General features: G+C 38.1%; 1 protein-coding gene across 8 annotated transcripts in view; it reads left to right on the top strand.

Moving 5' to 3' along the window:
* Positions 1–18,689, top strand: part of rapgef6 (Rap guanine nucleotide exchange factor (GEF) 6) — a 95,144-nt gene extending 76,455 nt beyond the window's left edge. For 5 of the 8 annotated variants that reach the window (XM_015349505.2, XM_015349502.2, XM_069195940.1 and 2 more), the window contains 13 exons: positions 670–910; positions 1,473–1,856; positions 3,364–3,575; positions 4,469–4,592; positions 6,521–6,544; positions 7,507–7,727; positions 8,720–8,902; positions 9,267–9,410; positions 9,832–9,942; positions 11,794–12,022; positions 12,740–13,221; positions 13,987–14,298; positions 14,923–18,689. In XM_015349505.2, the coding sequence (XP_015204991.2) occupies positions 670–910; positions 1,473–1,856; positions 3,364–3,575; positions 4,469–4,592; positions 6,521–6,544; positions 7,507–7,727; positions 8,720–8,902; positions 9,267–9,410; positions 9,832–9,942; positions 11,794–12,022; positions 12,740–13,221; positions 13,987–14,298; positions 14,923–14,945 (2,690 nt within the window). In that variant the 3' untranslated portion in view covers positions 14,946–18,689. The remainder of the gene's footprint in view (positions 1–669; positions 911–1,472; positions 1,857–3,363; positions 3,576–4,468; positions 4,593–6,520; positions 6,545–7,506; positions 7,728–8,719; positions 8,903–9,266; positions 9,411–9,831; positions 9,943–11,793; positions 12,023–12,739; positions 13,222–13,986; positions 14,299–14,922) is intronic. The other 3 variants (XM_015349507.2, XM_015349506.2, XM_069195942.1) reach the window with 2 other exon arrangements.
* Positions 18,690–19,594: the final 905 nt, after the last annotated feature.

The following is a 19,594-nucleotide window of genomic DNA, read 5'->3' as shown; positions in this document are numbered from 1 at the left end:
TAAATAATAGTTTTTATTCATTCAACATCAGATGTAATGAATATTTTTAGAAAGAATCTGCAGTTCATCATGATTTCCCAGGACATTGTGGTGTAATCTTTAATTTTGCAAAAGAATAATGATATTTTAATAGATGTTTAAGTCACTTTGCAGTTAATAAGCAGCCTTGTGCTATCAATTTTTAATTATGCATTTGTTAACCTACTCAATTTGTATGAATGGTTGCATAGTTCAATGTATAATAATGGTTACATATCAGTATTGATTTAGCTTGATATCGTATAAGTGAAGCTTATATTCTATTTATCATTGCTTAATTTAGTGCAGTTCAGTCTATGGTATTAAAATCTTGAAGTTGAAACAGTTCTTTGTTTAATGTTCAAGAATCTTTCTAAATTTTATAGGCTGATTAACCTTTTTTGGATAGCTTAAGGTTTTTTATGGTATAACCTTTACCAAAGTTATTTCTGCAGTCCCTTATGGAATGTGTGAAGTAGTTTCTTCTAAGGAACTTCTTTAACTCTAGACTTGTTGTGTATTTATGAAAACATCCTCAAAACGTATTTCAGTCTTCATACAGTAGGTGTCAGTGAAAACAAAAATGAACAGAGAATTCAGATCAACTGTTTTTTGTCTTTTAAAACTATTCTTTTTTTTTTTCTATAATAGACATTCCAGATCAAGTTATCCGCGTTTTTAAGGCTGACCAGCAGAGCTGCTACATCATTATAAGCAAAGACACAACAGCCAAGGATGTGGTGTCTCATGTGGTCAATGAGTTTGGTCTGACGGCAGCTCCTGATACCTATTCCCTCTGTGAGGTCTCCATCAGCCCTGAGGGCGTGATCAAACAGAGGAGGCTTCCTGATCAGCTGTCCAAACTAGCCGACAGGATCCAGCTAAACGGGCGGTAGGAATTTAAACATGTTTCCAATGGAGTGGTAGAAAAACATGAACAGAACACGTGCTCCGAAAGGCATGTTAAAAAGCCATTAAAATACTCAACACTATTTTTTAAACATTTCTTCCAGTTTCATTCTAGACTGCAGTGAACGTTATCCCCGCTTGTGTCTGAACAGCAATGCATATATCGAGTCTTTAAATTGAAGGTCTCATAGAACAGCATGTAAACTGAATACTTTTGATGTAAATGTTTTGGAGCAAAATTTTCATTCAATGTATCTATTTTTGGTCTCTAGACTATGCAAATAAGAGCCACTTTCTGTTCTGTATCTTGCTTAACAGGAACTTCCTTGACAGTAACTAATATGCATATTAAGACACAGACAAGCTGATCCAGCAGAATTTGTTTTTTACTTAGACCAGAATTGCATTTTTTGTAATCCTCCCAATTCCTAGAACAGACCTGCTGTTCTGCAGACACCTCTCGAACCCCATCTCTTCTTTGAGCAAGCCTTGCAGCTTTTTTCATGTCATTAATCTTTTTGCACCATTTGTGGGTTTTTCCCCAGATACTACCTGAAAAATAACATGGAAACAGAGACTCTGTGCTCAGATGACGATGCTCAGGAGCTGCTGAGGGAGAGCCAGATCAGCCTGCTCCAGCTGAGCACGGTGGAGGTGGCCACACAGCTCTCCATGCGGGACTTCGAACTCTTCCGCAACCTCGAGCCCACAGAGTACATTGACGATCTGTTCAAACTGGACTCTGCGGCCAGCAACACCCACCTCAAGCAGTTCGAAGATGTCATTAATCAAGAAACGTTCTGGGTGGCCACTGAGATCCTGAAAGAGCCCAACCACTTCAAGAGGATGAAGACCATTAAGCACTTCATTAAAATTTCTCTGCACTGTCGGGAGTGTAAAAATTTTAACTCTATGTTTGCAATAATCAGGTATGCTTCCTTTTTTTTTGTTGGCCTAACACATTCATTTCTCTTGAAAGAGCATTGGGAATGAATGTTTCATCTTGATGGTATGATGTAGCATTAAGATTTACTCTTTTTTTTTCAAATGAAATTCTGTGCTAATTTGAAGTGCTCTCTACAGTACCATTTGACCTTGGTATCTGCCAGAATTTATATATTCTGTGAACCATCATTTTGTTAACTTGCTATACAGTGCAATTACCGGTAGTCTGCAATAGAATATTACTTTTGGCGAAAGCTGAAATAAAGAAAGCCAATGAAGTAGTCACTTTCATCAGTAGTCCGTTTACTACAGCTTTTGTGGGCCTCATCACACCTTGAGTAAGTTTCGTCGTCTGCACTGCATAGGTTGATCTCCAAACAGAAAGTGCAGAGTTATCTTCACTGATTTATTTTCCCACTGTTACCCAAACAAGTAAATCGAGGCCTTTAAGTCTCATTAAGTAAAGAATTGTTACCTGTAAAAATAAAGGAGAAGCAAAAACCACAATGACGAGTATGTAAGTGACAGTGACTGCTCTTTTGTTTCATGTTTGAAAATTTTATGACTGACGACAAACAACTAGTCTGCTTTGAAAAACAAAACGCAATTGATCTTTTATTTCTACCATCCATACTGCTTAATGAGGAAAACCCCGAAAACAATAAATAAAACATGTAATTTCTCAATCAAAGGATTTTGTTACAACATTGTAAGTCTCTAAATTTATATTTTTAGTTAGTTGATCATGCAGCACTGAGTGATTGAAAATGGGTGATGAACTCAAAGTCATGGTTCAACCTTTTTCCTGTTTTATATGAGCTGCTGAGCATGTTATTGAATCAATGCTTGAGACTTTTCCAGCAAAAAACAACGTAGCTTTTTTTTAGATACTAGAGAAAGACGTGGCTTGATGTCAGGAATATATCATCAGTTCTTATTGATGAAACAAAGCATTAAAAATGTAACACTTTGGTATAGATTTTTTGTAGGCGAGAACACAAACCAGTGTTTTTTGTTGTACATGTATTATGTAGAAGTTGTGTGTCAGCACTTTGCGAGGTAAATTATAAATCCTGACTTAATTCTTAAGTCTTTCAGAATTTTTGTTACAGTAGCTTTCCATCTGAATTTAGCAGAGCACCTAAGATTACAAATTGCAGTAGCTGTCTTAAGTTTTTGAAAACTCAAAACTTTGTTATAAAACTTCACGTTTTTGCTGATTGATTTTGACTTAAAGTGCTTGTGTGTTTTGGGGGGTGGTTCTTAAAAATGAGTAGGTTCCGAATTTATTCAGATTTTCCTATTAATGTTCAGTCAGTGAGAAGTCATATTTAACAAGGGAATTCTCTTCTAAACTCAACAGTTCAACAAAGGAGCATATCGGTTATATATATGGAAAAAGTTTCATATTACTTTCTGACAGATCTGGGCTTGCTTAATTTCTTGTTCTTCTGCATTGAAAGGCTTAAACTCTGTCCTGTACCATTGTAGTGGCCTGAACTTGGCACCAGTAGCTCGTCTGAGGGGAACATGGGAAAAGCTTCCAAGCAAGTATGAAAAACTCTTCAGAGATCTCCAGGACATTTTTGATCCTTCAAGGAACATGGCTAAGTATCGCAATCTACTAAGCAGCCAGAGTATGCAACCTCCCATCATTCCTCTCTTTCCTGTTGTGAAGAAGGACTTGACATTTCTTCATGAAGGTAGGCTATTTTAAGAAGTTCTTAATTAATGATGATTGTTTTCTCTTAAATTATTTTTTTCTAGCTTGATTGCTTTCTTTTTTGCATTATGACTAATCTCGTTATTTCTTTGTGAGTTAAATACAGAAGTTTTAGGTGGAAAATCACAAGTTTATGTAACTATCTTGAGAACCAAACGTCTGTCAAATGCTATCGAAGCAATTCCATTTTAGGACTTGTGTACAGTATTTACAGTCATACAATGGTAAAAGTAAAATTTAATTTCAGCAAAATACTGTAAGAAGTGCTGCTAGAGCACTGTTGCTTTGGTTAAATGGGTAGCTCATAGCAGAAGACAAATTAGAAAGCTGTCTTGCAGTCACAAGTAACAGTCCAGAATTTTAAATATATGTTAAATACCATGTTAATAAAAGTACCTAGCCTACAGAAAGGTCATAGTCCCTGATGAGCACCAACTATTTACAAACCCATTCGTAATGATTAAAAAGAAATAATAAATCAGTTGGAAGCTCATTATGATGATGGACCTATGTGTTAAAATGCTTTATCAGCTGCCTGTCCTTCTGAGAATATCTACATCGCAGAGCAGGAATAATTTGCAGTGGAAGAGCAAGCTTGTATCCTGAAAAGAATCTCAGTAAAACGGAGAACTGAAAGCCTCAAATTCTGAGGAGGTCTGGTGGAATCTTTTTTTATAAAGAAAGATATATTTATTGTGTACATCAGACATATGAAGGTGGCAGACTGTGTTTCAGCCAACATTTATGTAGAACCAAACCGTTCAGTATTCTGTTTCTTCATCACCTTCCAGTGTTTTAACTCTTGTGCGGTTTCTAATTAAAATGGGCAATATGTAGTTATTTTACATGATGAAACTCTCCTTGTGGTTGCAGGTAATGATTCCAGCGTGGACGGTCTCGTGAACTTTGAGAAGCTGCGGATGGTTGCCAAAGAGATCCGCCACGTCGTGCGCATGACTTCTGCCAACATGGACCCAGCCCTCATGTTCAGACAGAGGTGGGTACTTTTCAAAGGTGAAAGTGGGGCATTTTACATGTGAATAATGCAGCTCAAACAGGCCAGGGCTGTGGCTGAAGCCTGAGAATCAATAACGACTGTGCTTGTGCTCCGTGTGTGAATTCCCTGATGAAGATATTATGCAGTTTATTGCTGACTAAAACCCCTGGCAGCCAGTGTCACTGTGTGAATCGATTTTTTGTGTAATCAATAACAAGGCTCGTTTAGAATAAAGATATTGTAACATTGGTAAAGTATCCAGATGGCTCACATTGTATAGTATTGCAATAGGAGTGCAACTGTCCAATGTCTTTTCCAGCCCCAGCACTGCCTGGATGGTGTGAGAAGTCTAGAATAATTTCTTCATTGAGGAGGCTTTCATGCATTTTAGCAAACCTTTGGTACTGTAGGTTTGATTATCATTAGTCTCCTATAAACTCAAGAGTGGTTTTCATTTTAATGTTGAGCAACTTTTCATTGTGGTCACAACTGCTCATCTTACCTTGATACAGTTGATAAACTGAATTTTACAGAAGCTGCGGAAACTACTTCAGGGTTCCAGGCACTAGTAAGATTTTATATTGAACATTTTCTAAGCAAGTTAAAAATACAGGAAAAACAAAAACGGGGTGTTTCATTAGCTATCATAATCAGAATTAAATAGGATGAATTATGGGACAAAATATTACACTTGCTCTTTAGAAGAGATCAGGTTTAGTATAAGCCAAAGAGATGTTGTGTAGGTTACAATAGGGGCTGTTCTGATAGTAATGGCTGAGTTTTGGAGCATTCGTGTGGCTTAGCCATCTTAAATCTGTTAAGAATGGGCTAGAATCACAAGGTACAAATAGATTATTAGGAATGTACTGGGAGAGCCGGTAAGGATCTGAAGATTCATGAAAGTGATTTGAAATCTGGTGGGTAGCCATTGTGGCCGAACATGTTGTGGATTAATGGTCCTTAACACTGATTTGTCAGAGGAGGCTGATGGGCTGAGGTAAAAGACTCGTGCATGAGCCCAGAAGAGAAAAGGCTTGACAATTACAGTATGTGAAAGGCACTGATTATGGCGCTTATAGAGGTAGCATTTCAGAATAGATGTCTCGATTGATGGGTAGGGTAAAAGCCAATAAAAATCACAAATGGAAGTATAAATGATAAATATTTCTTAGGTTTTGGTTGGGGACACCAGGAAGACAGTAGTTGTAATGTCAAGAAAGGACTCTGTATTTCTATACATTTCCATTTTTCAGAACATGCAGTAATTCTGAATACAATGCAGAAATGTCCAGGATCCTTAAGAAAGATGTGCTGTTGATTTATGTTGCCTAGAGGAAGCCTGTAAAGGCCACAAACGGAGTTCTGTTGAGGATGTTTTATCACCTTTGTTTCCCCAAATCCCCTGTATATCTAATATAATCTAGATGCAATACATTATTGGCTGTGATGTGGACATTCTTCATTTTAGTGCTTGAACTGGTCAAGGCAATGATTGTATTCATGTGTGCCTTTCTGAATAGGACAATATGGTCATGTATATGATCACTCCAGAGGTTCGGCAAGGAAAGGGAGAAGATTTCTAATTTACTGTAAATTATTTCAAATGCTGAAGGTTGAAGGAGTTATGACCACTCTTCTGTTTGCATCAAATCCTTTTTAATCTTAGAAAAGGGGAGAGACAGGTGATTAGAATATTCCTATACAATTTCAACATCAACACTACCTGCTATATTTAGTACGTCGTAATCAAATGCAAGGTGTTTGAATTTCTGAGGTATGGAAGAGGATTTCAGATCTTGTCATTGTCCTTTGCTTCAAACATTTTTCCTCCTTCTGTTTTGCTCCTGTTGCTCTTGGGTCTTGACTGTTCTGTGTCCTGATTCTTCCTTTTTAAAACATGCTTCAATGTTCATGGCTCTTGCTTGCAGGAAGAAGAGGTGGAAAAGTTTAGGGTAAGTTCCTGTTACCAAGCCACCAATTCTAAGCACTTTAACACCTTGCATCCTGGTTGCCTTTACCAAGATAAGAACAGCATGCTTCATACTGTATTAACATTGATACTGAAGAGTGGGACTGGTTGCAAGACAAGACTTTGTCAGCCATTGAACATGCTGGATGCTGCGAAGTAACCTATATCTAGGGGGAATAATCATTCTGCATCATAAACATTGTAATGGAATGTGAATTACTTTGTGTTGTGTGTTTTTTTTTGGTTACTATTATCATTTGTTTTCTAACGTTTTTCATTCATCAAACATCATTATTTCTTGGCATGGTTCAGTGAAAAAGAAACCTGCATGGCCTTCTTAACTTGCTATGCTAAAAGTAAATTTTGAATGACTTTGTAAAAAAATATTTAACAAGCATGGACTGCTTCTATTTCTAAAAGAATTAGGACAACTATGAATCGGTGCATATTACTATATTTAATCTGGTAGCAAGGGGTGCAGCTTATTGTATCTAGGAATGCAGAATACGGGATATACTCTTAAGAATTTTGCTTGAATATGAAGTAATTGCATCTAGCTTATAAAACATTGTGTAACAGAACTGATGTAAAAACACAAGATTTTTTTCAATTGAAACGACAAAATGTCATGCACTAGAGTTCTTGCACTGTTGTTTGTAAGGGTTCAAAGTAAGCTGAAGTAGAATATGACCCTGCATAAAGTTTTATACAGAATCTAGTCATACTATGTGTGTGATCTAAATGTGGTTTTGTTTTACTGAAAATTCGCTACAATAAACCCTTTTCTGCCTTATCCCTTTAATGCTAAGAAGGAAAGACTTTGATTTTAACTGCAACGGGAAAGGCATGTATCGCTCTTGTGAAATAACCTGCAGTTTGCATGTCTGTTTTGAGCAGCTCGTGCTGATTTTATGCAGTTCGTTCATATCCGTTTCCCTGCTGCAGGTCTCTCAGCCAGGGCAGCACTAACTCGAACGTGCTGGACGTCCAAGTGGGGGCGCACAAGAAGCGCGTGCGCCGCAGCTCTCTCCTCAATGCCAAGAAGCTGTACGAGGACGCCCAGATGGCACGGAAAGTGAAGCAGTATCTTTCCAATCTGCAAGTGGAAACGGACGAGGAGAAATTCCAGATTATGTCGCTGCAGTGTGAACCCGCCTACAGCACCTGTAAGTTTTTTTTTTTCCACCAAGGGGAATTGTACACTTCTTCTCAGTCCAGGGTTGTACAGTAGTTTACTTTCTGCATTCATCACGTTTTACGTTTTGACCTGGGTATGCCATTTTTAGATTTCATTTGATCTATATGTATTTCTTAATGAATAACCCAGTTAATTTATTATTTTTATTATAATTATACAGAAGCTCTGTAAGTATACAGGAAACTTCCATCTGTAAGATGTGGAAGAATTCAGCCAGTGGGAGATGAAATAGAACTGAAACGAAAAACGGCTAAAACTGATTTTAGTTCTGCAACCTAAATATTCTGGCCTCATGTATTGACCGTTTTCAGCCTTATGCTCATAGAATGGCAATATGTTTTAATTGCTCAAATAGATTCACAAAAAATGATCCTTTCCTACTGCTAGGTTTGGTTCCACATTTAGACCATGTTCTAGATGTTTTAAAACATTGGTCACCAAATAGATGATGAAATTTGAAGCTATTTGAATTATTTTAAGTACTTGCTGGTAATGGAAAACACTTTTTCAGAAGTTACTGGGTTCACACTGCCATCTGGTGGATTGTGCTGGACAGCCCTGCTCAGTGTCCAAGACAGGGGCCAATGTAATGGTTTTGAACAATACCAGTAAAAATAATTACATCAGATTATAACATTTTAGACAATTTGATATGGATAAAACAGATTATCTTTCTGTTTTTACATTTTATCTCAGATTTGTTTCATCTGAGTAGTAGTAGTAGTAGTAGTAGTAGTAGGTTTCTCAAGCATTCCGTTTACTTGTCAGAACTTTAATTCTTAATATGTTTGTTCCTCCCTTGTCTTTGACTTTCCCAACCACTTATCTCAACTAGACACATCTCCACTCTTACTGTAAAACGCCTTAAAATGTTGTTATTTTGTGATTGTCTTTGGTGGGAACATAATAATCTTGCAACGACAAATGCAAGATTAATTATTTCCTGTTTCAATATGACAGTGTCCAAGAACTTAAGTGAAAGGAGGTCAGCCAAATCTGACATGTCCCCGGTATCCTCAAGATCATCACTTCCATCTGGAAAATCCCACCAGCAACACAGAATGAGCCAGGTCCTGCAGGTGCCCACTGTCAATCTCTACCCACTGCGGAAGAAAGGGGCATCCAAGGACATTGTCTCATTCAGTGAGTTTAATGCCCGTCTCTCATGTTTTTCCATAAAATTGCTTTAAATGCATCGTATGGTTTAGTCTTTCTGAGACCTGCTGAAGCCTCCCTCTTCAGAAGTCTACTTTTTTGTGACTGTCTTAATTTGTTGCAGTTCTGATGCAAAGCAGCTGGATTTAAAAATCTTATCTGTGTTTATAATGTATGTAGAGTGTCTGAAGTTTGCATTTGTCTTTTTGATAATTCCTTGGGGGTGTTATTTTAGCATAAAGCAAGTGTAATTTGTCAGTTTGTTCAGCTCTTCAAGAAAGAAGTGCCAGAAGTGCTTCACAGTGCCAGAAGCAGTCACTTGTGAGATTGACCCAGTTGTCCCCTCTTGCAGGTACTAGTTCTCCACAGGTGGTAAAGAAACCTGTCAGCTCATCTGAGGAGGTGAACTGTAAGAGAGCTGCAGAAGACGCTGGGTCGACTGCCTCTTCCCTTCACTCCAGCCCCCCTGTCTCTCCGCAGGGATCACCCCGCAAAGGTGCGCCTTGGCTTCTTCACCGTGTCTCTGCTTTTTAAGAAAGAAAGATTTAAATGCTGTTTTGATCAAAGTAACCTGAGCAGAAAGAGTCCTGTGTTCTGAGTTCTTCATCTGCAAAAGCAGACTGACAGATTTGTGAAGCGTACTCTTATACGGAACTATGCTTTTACAGGTAGTAATTATTTTGGCTTAGACTACTTTAGAATGAACTGGTGAACTTTTGATAAAAAATAAAAGGTTTAAAACAGCTAGGCATCGATGCGACAGATGTATGATAAATGCTGATGCTTCATGTCCTCGAAAAGAAAATTTGAAAAACCCAACGCTCTAGAGTTCACGGGTAAAGTCTTAGGGTTTTGAAGGAGTTGATGAAAACCGTAAATGCGGCATTTTGTCTCATCTTCATTTTTTCCTTGTGCAGTTGGCAGTGTCCCAAAGTCTCAGAACTCGAGCCAGATGAACCTGTCAGGCTCCTCGTCCTCACTGACCAGCGAGGCTAGCACCAGGAACAGTGCACACCGCAGCTCTATAGGTGGGGCTTTCTTGCAGAAGAGAATCCGTCAGATGACAGCAGTGAGGGCAGCGGCAGGAAACGGTAGCAATGACAGCATGCAGACAGTGCCAGGGCCTTCCTCTGAGCCAGTGCCAGAGATAACCCCAAGGAAAAGGATGAGGTCACCGTTTAGAATTTGCAGGGAGAGGAGCCAGTCTAGGGAGAGAGCTGCAGCAGCTGCTGCCAGTGAGGACAAGGCAGCTCACTGTGTTGAAGAGCAGGCAGAGAGAGCCAGAAATGACTCGGAGGATCCTAGCAAGCGAAGTCACGGGTGGAGCAACTTCGCTGTGCAAGTGAACAGATTTTCAGCATGGTTCGCCCCCAGAGGCAGGCATATGAGAAGAAAGACCATCTGAATAAAAAAACAGCTCTAAGTTCAAGGACAGAAACACAGATTGAATAGACTCTGGACTTCAGTGTTCAAAAACATTTTTTCCAATTATTTGCAATTATAATGCTCATTAGAATGTTTTTTAGATTAAATACAAGCCAAGTGTTCTCTTGATGACCAGGATATCTATAGAATATATAGAAAAATCAATATCTTTACAGATTCTAATTGTATTTTGTCCATTATTGTTAATCAGTTTTTATGTTCGTGTTTTTACATGAAATATTTTTCCTACTGCAAATCACATCAGTGGTATGCAAAAATACAGATAAACTGATGTTATTTATAGTTTAAGTGATACCGTGAGGGACAGAATATGTGATTAGAATACAGAGCAGTAAAAAGTAGGGATGCACTCTGGAAAATGGGAATATCTCTTTAACATTGTATATACAGTTGTACAGTTTGAAATAGTGAAAGGAAATGTGCTTAATAAAATAATAGATGCAGAAAATGCCATTTAGTGCTAGAAACATTAGTGCTTTTGAAAAAAACACCTCCCATGACACTGGCTGTCGAAGTGTATTGAATTAACTGTGCATTTTCTGGTGATTTGATCTGCACAAGGCTGTGTTTATTTTTAAGACTGAGAGGTTTATAATAAAAAACCTCAGATCTGTTTTATTAAAAAAACTGTGGAAACAAGCCTGTAGGTGATGCACAGAAGACCCAAAGGAAGCAAGTTAAGACCTGGGTGCTTTATAAATTAAGTTCCTTCAGACTCATGAATTTGTAAAATATCTGCATGCTGTCGATAACCTTCACTTTCCAAAATTGCATATAGAGTGAAACATAACCCGCTCTTTGCCAAGTTACATGTCTTTTGTCCGTTTGGAAACGGCACATAACTAGTTTGATATTACTACTTCAGATTTCAAGAGCCCCTTTCCACCAACAGAAAGAAAATGAAGAAGGTTGTAGACAGAAAGACAGAAACGTTTATTTGTATAGATTGCTTCAAATGTGATTTAAAATTAACATCCATATTGCACCATACTGTATTGGCCCGTACACATTACTGAATTCCATGAAATTCAGATGGTTGTGGGGGTCAAAATGTTCTCCTCAGAACGATGCTGCAAAATTAAAGTGATCTTAACTGATGTGCATAGCTATATCGTGGTTTTGGTGGACTTAATACTAAATGACACATAAAATGTCTCATCTTCATTAATTGTTGATCAATGATTTAAAATCCAAGTTTATAAAGTTCTTGGGGAGCCATAGAGTCTTGAGTTTTTTCCGGAGCTATGGGAATAGTAGTAGTCCTTTGCTTTACTGTGTTTTAGCGATCAGGCTTAAGGGTATATTATTTTTTGCTAATTGAAATTTATAATATTGTTAAAATTCTCCAAAGGACAGAAACAACTCCTTTGCAAAATATGCTGCAAACTCTGAAAGAAACCTGACGAGTTTGCCTCCCCCCCCCCCTCTCCCAGGTATTGCTGTGACTGCTCCGACAAGGTCTGATAACTTCTCGGACTCGAGTCACAGCGAGATCTCCTCTCGCTCGAGCCTCGTCAGCAACTGCTCGGTGGACTCCGTGCCGGCCTCCGCGTCAGAGGAGCGCTGCTACTTGCAGGCCTGCAGCCTCGCCGAGAGAGCCGGGGCCGCAGACAGGAAAAACGGTGTACACTCCGCAGCCGACTGTATCCAGCCCTGTACCAGGTAACATCCTGCAGCCACTGGCAGATGACCTTCACCCCCTTTGCCTTGTTTCATGACCTGGTGTACCAAACCAAGGCAGGTCACTGTACTAAGTGTTGTGCTGACAGTTTGGGAATATGACCTAAGACATGCAGTTAAACCATAAGTCACATACCATTGTACTTTTATTTCCTATTACATCCTCATTCTTGCAGTCCAAAAAATAATTTGAATAAAATTAATACTGATTGTGGTACTGTTAACCAGTTAACGAAACTCTGTAAAGTCCACAGTCAATCCTAGAAGCTCCTCAGTTTAGAACTTTTCAGGTTTCTGTAACACTAAGCAGACTCTAGAGTACTGTATGTCACGCCATCTTGGATAGTGCACTAGGGATACCCTCGGTAATGCTGATATTTCTGCAACTTGTTAGACTGGACCAGTCTGGTTGAAGTACATTGCTCAGTGGCAGATAGCTGTGTGTGCACAGCAGGAAATCCACTAATCTGCACTTCTCGCCATGATTTGTGTCATAATCAGAATTGATCAAATCATTTTATTCCCTAGCAAACACAGCAAAGTATTATGTATGGCCTTCCCTTCCTAGTAATCATTTTACAAAACCCTTTGATTATTCAGCTTTGGATGAGTGGCTCAGTAGTAGCTGCAAAGGACTGCTTGACGTTGCACATTGGGTTCTGTTGCTGTGCAAGAAGTTGTTTCTTTTTTCTTCTTTAGCTATTCAATGCCACGGCCTCCTGTCACGAGGGCGTCAACATTCACGTCTTCAACGAGCAATGAGGAGCTCACACACGATCACATATTCCTTGACACAGCGGACAGCGGCCGAGGGAGCTGGACTTCCTGCTCCAGCAACTCCCATGACAATTTCCAGAGCATCCCTGGCCAGAGGGCCTGGGAGCTCAGCTCCTTCCGCCACACGCAGCTGGAAGGGCCCATAGTGGAAGTGGAACCGACAGGTTCATGGGTGGACGATGCCAGTAAAAGACATTCCAAGGACAGCTTAGAGCTCAACCAGTCCAGGCAAAGCTGGGCTTCTTCAAGTTCCCTATCTGACACTTATGAAGGGAACTATGGGACTATAAAGCGTAGGGCTCCAGAAAATTCTGTGGTGACACAGGGAGCTGCTTTGGACAGCCCCCAAAGGACAGATGCGTCTTACAAAACTGTCACCTCAAGCACAGAAAAGGGACTTATAGGTAAGGACATACTGTACCTCGTCTCTTTTTCTACCTGCATGTACTTGAAGAGTTCCATGCCTTTTTTTAAATTTTGAAACAAATGAAATGACATCAGCAGATTTCGGGGCTTCGAAATGGCACGTAACCGCTTCATTTTCCTCTGTCCGTCTCCTAGCTTAAATTAACCAAGCACTAAACACAAGTCTTGTCTTCTTTATCTGTGGGGCTTGAGTTGCAATTGAGGATAATGAAAAGAGAGTGCTTTATGTATTGTTACGCACCTGCCGCTGCTATTGCTTTAAACAGTATTGCTTTGCGAAGGATGTAGTATTTGTTTCCAGAACCCTTAGGTTTTTTGCCCACTGCAAAGATTTTGAAGGTACTGAGCATGATAATTCAAAACTGATTTAACTGGTTTGTTTCATTTGAATATGTAAAATATGAAAGGTAGTATATGTAGAAAAGCTTTAAGCTTAACTTACTACTATAAGTGCTACTTTCTACTGTAATACATTTGTGCTACTTTATACCTGGTTACCTTATCTGTGTTTGCATTTCAAAGCTCCTTTTTAACATCATTCTTAAAAGATGGCAGGGGTGTTCGTAGGTATAGAGACGGGGGAAAGTTAAGGTTAAAATCTGCTGCTGCCATTCATCTTGCATTCTGTTTATACCCTTTTTTTTGTACCGTGTTTATAACTTTAACATCTCATTGTTTTTAATTTATTTTTTCATTTTCTGTTTTTCCTCATTAACATTGCCACTGCTTGTCTCCTGTGCCAGTGTACTGTGTTACGTCAACTCAGAAGGACGATAGGTATAGAGGGCCCCCCCCAACTCCGCCGGGATACCAGGGAATCTCCTTAGTGGATGTAAAGGAAGGACCGTCCCGCCACCCACACTTAAAACCTCCAGACTATAGCGTGGCAGTGCAGAGGTCAAAGCTGGTGAAGCCCCCATGTGCCATTGTTTGCCAACCTGAAGCTGTTGCACATTCGAAGAGACTAGTTCAGTCCCAGATGCAATTCCGGCAAGACTCTGACCCTAGTCTAGGAAGTGTTAATCGGCAGAGCCAACATGATAGTGAGGAAGATGGTACGTGATGTGAAACCGTAAAAAAAGATTCCTATGCTAACTAACTTGTAATGACTTTTATTGAAATGTAAGCTTTTTAGAGTGTCAGCTGCCTGAACAATATTTACTCCTCTTATTCCATCTTTTTTTGTGTTAATAATGCATGAGAAAACAACATAATTATATAGATTAAACACCTAAATTGTAACCAATGGGTGTTCTGTACCTGGAGAGGTACCAAAATGTTAGTCCGAAATGGACAATTTTATCTGATTGCCTTTTTTCAAAACCAGTTGTACCTTTCTTTTTAAAAATTGCTCTGGGCTGCAGTTATTGCTTTTCCCTTTTTAAATAGTATTTTGAAATGGAGAAGCGAGTGCCATTTAGTGTAATCCAACTCCCTGTACTTGGGGAAAAAAGAATGATGTAAAATACTTTATATGGTTTTGTGTTATTGGAACTTTATTCAGCTTTTCAGTTAAGTAAACTAAGTGCCTTTCTTATTATCTGTAAATTATAATAATTTATTGTGACTGGTGTTGTAAAATCAAAGCAACAAAAATGATTGTTAGAAATATTGATGACTCTTATTTTGCTGATTGGAACAGGCTGTACAGAAATAAAATGTTCTCCGTTCTTTTGCAGGAGAACAAGTGTCGGCTGTCTAGTTCTCTGAAGAAGACTTTAAAGGAGTCTCGAAGGATCAGTGGACACAGTCACACTGGAAGATTAAACTTATGAGTGTTTTATTACATAAGCTATACCAGCTTGCTGCTGTCTTTTAATGGAGCACATTTTTCTAATCTTGCTAGAGGGCCTACACCATCACAAACTGCCCTGTATTGGGACATGTACAATAAAATTGCAAATATAGACATATATTTTTAGAAATTCTTATGTGGAGTACTTTTCTTTTCCATCCTTGTAGCCAAAATCATCTTCAGTGACAGTGCCCGTTCTAATGACCTTGGATATTTTGAACAAAAAGCAAAGCACTGCAAAATCTTCAATTTCCTCCATGTAATGGGATGGACGTTATTTAATGACCTCATCTATGGTTCTGTGATGGGGGGGAAAAAGTATTAAAGTGCTATAGCACAATTTTTGTGTTTTTGACCAAAATCAATTTAACTTTTCTTTTTAGATTTTGCTGTGAAATATCAGACTGGTCAGTGTGCTTATTAATAGGTGTTGTAATCTTATGCTTAAAGTAGCATGCTAGTACTTTCTAAATATGTTCCAGCGTGATCAGCATAATTTGTACCTAGGAAGGGGACAAAGTAGTCTTTTTAAAAGAAGCAGGATTATGGTAGGTCTAGTAAAATGATTGAATCCACTGACTTCTCACAGTATATTTTCTTATTTTCTTGCTTTCTCTTGAGGTTCTTTTGAGTGTAAAATTGAAAACATTTGGCTTTGTTCTAAAAATGTTTTAGTCTACTCCAGCTTATTGAACACAGGTTACTTCCTAGCGCAATGCTGCCATCTACCTGCTTAATGCCAAAAAATCTAAATATGAATTTAGAAACTGAGGCCAAACATAATTGTAATAACATCTTCTGTTACTGTTTCACACTAGAATCAATTTATATAAACACTATACGCTTACAGGTTGACATTTAAGACAAATATGCAACCTGAAGTTATGACATTGCTTACATGAGTTATGCAGCTACAGCATTTCTTAGTATTTACTCTGTCTTGTTGGGGTGTGTTAAAATGTTAAATAATACTCCAAGTTGTTAGTTATCTAATATTAGTCAAACACTTAGTAAAAATATATTGAGCCTTTTTCATGTGGAAGCTATATCATAAACAGTGTGTAAACGTTACTACCATGAAGCATCAATTAAAAAGCCTTCCTTTATCCCTTTTCTGGTAAAATAAAACAAGAAAAAGTAAATATTGCAGTTCATGGATTCTCAGCTCCAAGTCTTGTTGGCTTAGCTCTGTTAAAGTTCAAGCTTCTTTATAAAACTTCATTTTGCGACCTGGAAACATACTAAATTAGGGGGCTTGCAAATTACTCTGTAAATCAAGTAATGTAATCAAATCAAATACAAACCCTAGGCCTGGAGTTGTAAACTGCGGATTTCATGTTCCATGTGGGGATATAACTGGAATATCTCTGGGCTATTTTACATTTGCTGTTAGTGCCCAAGGTTTTTTTCCCTCATTATGCGACACGAAGACTTGAAGATATTAATGGTAATATATACATCTATTTTTTGTTTTAATATAAATTAATGTTACTGACTGTATAGATGAGAAAAAAGCTATAGAGACTGTATTTTAATATTTTGTTATATTGATATATCGAAATCTGAGATTATGACTGCCCCGAATCGTTTTGAGGCAGGAATCTTAAAGAGGAAGATTGTTGTGTAATTTAAGCTGTTTTAGTGTGACGTAAAGACTGAAATTGAGCTTCATAAACATTGTACAGAGATTTTTTTGTCTTATGACATAATGTGTCCTCCCTGCCTCCGCAGCTTATATGCTTGCTGCATTGCTTTACATCGGGAGTACCTTCTGAATCACCTCATCTTTACTCCTTGCTGCTGTCCTGCTCTTGTTGTTGTATAGGTTGTACAGTAATCGGACGCAACTGGCTCTTAGAGATGAGAAAAGAGAGCAGTGTTAACGGCAGGGTCCTTGTGGTGAAACGAAAGCACCGTGGACAACAGCTGCTGGTTCTAATCCTGGAAGTTCAGCCAGACATCTCTCAACTTCTGTGCATAGCAGAAAAAGCTTCTCCTTCCAATTGGTTGTTTCAACTTTTGTCAACTGACTGAACTTGCAGAATAAATTAGCTTTATTCGTAAATACGTGGATTTTCGGCACTGAAAACACTGGCTTAGTCCCCAGCTGAGCCAGTGGCCTCTGAAATCTTTGCACATTCCCCAACAACCTTAATGAAACTTAGTATTAACATTTGCCACAAAGTTTGAAGAGAGATCTTAAATATATATTCTTGATCTTTATATTTTCCTAATTTAAATTACTTGTAGAGCAGTGTAAATAAAAAAAAAATATCATTGGTAATTTCAGACTTTTATTCTGTGCATTTTCAACTCGCAGTTTGGCTTACTTTTGCATGGCCTAGCTGTGGTTCTTATTCAGGTTAGCTGATCATATTGATCGGTTGTGTCAATAGCAGATGGTGTCCCTTTTTTTCCAGCAAAGTTAAAGAGAAAATGGTACTTCTAGCTTGACAAATCCTTTACAAATCCTTAATCTTTAAATAGTTGTTTTTGTTGGGTGAAATAGAACCCAAATTTACTCTGGACAAATTATACTGAAAACATGAAAAGAGGGTTCTCCGTGATGAAACGTATAAGCATTAGCATTACTAGTCTTTTATATTTCAGTTGAAAGGATAAATAATTGAAGCTAAGGCAAAATATTAGTCACATTTAGTGAGATAATTTGTATTCCGCTAATTAGTGAGAGCAGAGGTGAAATAAACTCAGTAGTGTAAACTATCAGTAGTGTGGCAATGAGAGTCTGGATGGTGATGTTTCATGTCAGTATACATCAGGTTCACCTTGTTTTATATATGGGTTTATGGAGAAATCTAAGACTCCCGACCAAAACCCCATTTCTTTGTCAAGGCTGATTTGACAGCAATTTTTGTTGTTGTTGTGGTTCTTGTAGGAGCAACCGTTCAACACATCTTGTAGTCATTCTAAATGCATTCTAAATAGGGCTGACACTTTTTGCATGTTTTTTGCTACAATACTTGTATTGGGGTTGCACGAAAGTATCATAAACTACTGTGTTTTGAAGTTAAAATGTTCAACACCATACACATGAGTTTTTCTTGGCCGGTGCCCTGTTTTTTTTAAGGAGCCTACCACTTTTTATATAGGGAACAACATCAAAAAGTGTCACTCGTATGACTATTCTGTAGCATTCTCTGTTATGAGCTACATAGTTGTGCAAAGTCACGAGCAGTTCAACCAAGGTGTATTTTCTCTTTAACGTTGCTTTCTGCTATATTGGGAGATTTATTTTGGCATTTTCTTTTTTCTGACTTGTGTGTCACTGTTTGCCAATCGCTTGTCTCTATTCTAATATATCTGGAATGCACTAAATGAGCTTTGGAATAAATGTTTTTTAGACCTCTGGCAGAACTGCACAATTGTAGTCATACAGGTAGCAAATGTACTGCACATGTCTGTGACACAAGTATTATCCAATAAGTTGCTTTTTGTCTCCCATTTTTCATAGCTGTTGTAACTTATGTCTTTTAGAAAGACAATTTGCCTGTATGCTTTTTGTATTTTTACCAGTGAGTGTAAATATTTGTTATATTTTGTTTAAGAGAATGTTTAAAAAGTACAGTTTATTCCTCCAAATCTACCGATATAAATTTGGACATCAATAAACTATGTACATTAAAAATGAAATGTCTTATTCATTAATCAATCTTACATTGCATTCATTCTCTGTTTATGGAGTAAATAATAGTAGGGAAACCACAAAGGATTGGTCATAGTAAACAATATGATCTGCATTTTATTTTATACACTTTATGCATACAGTGCCCTCCAGAATTATTGGCACCCTTTGTAAAGATGAGCAAAAAAGGCTATGAAAAAATGTCTGGTTTTTATCAGCTTGATCTTACACTGAAAATCTGAGAGAAATCTAACCTTTCAGTGAGGTAAAATTATTCAAAGGAAAAAATCCTCAGAAACACGTTACAATTATTGGCACCCCTAGAAATTCCAATGAACAAAATCTAATTGACATATATGCCCATTTATATTTTACCTTTTTTTAAACACACCTGAGTCTTTAGGAAAACTTAAGTGGTCATCCATGACTTCCTGTTTCACTAGGGTATAAATATGAGGTGAGACACAGGACAAACATCTTTAATCATCCATCAACTTGGGGAAGATCAGAGAATAAAGAAATGCGACAAAAGGTTGTTGACCTTCATAAATCAGGCACTGGCTATAAAAAATATCTTCACACCTGAAAATATCCATCTCCACTATTAGGGCAATAATTAAGAAGTTTCAAACAACTGGAACTCTGATGAACCTACCTGAAAGAGGATGCAAGTGTATTTTGCCTCCACGTGCAATCAGAAGGATGGTTCAAGAGGCCAAACTTCCTCCAAAGATCACAGTTGAACAACTGCAGGAGTTGGTTGCATCCTGGTGTCACCGTGCCTCCAAAACTACAATTAGATGCCACTTCCATGCCTACAAACTATTTGGAAGGCTTGCCAAACTTGGGGGTTACAAAAAGATATTCATTCTGCAGGGTTAAAATTAGCTATGGCACTTGTGTTTGTGGAATC

Source organism: Lepisosteus oculatus, chromosome 11, assembly GCF_040954835.1.
Source record: "Lepisosteus oculatus isolate fLepOcu1 chromosome 11, fLepOcu1.hap2, whole genome shotgun sequence".
NCBI lineage: Eukaryota > Metazoa > Chordata > Actinopteri > Semionotiformes > Lepisosteidae > Lepisosteus > Lepisosteus oculatus.
Note: the sequence above shows the minus strand (reverse complement) of the source record. Positions and strands in the feature narration are given on the sequence as shown.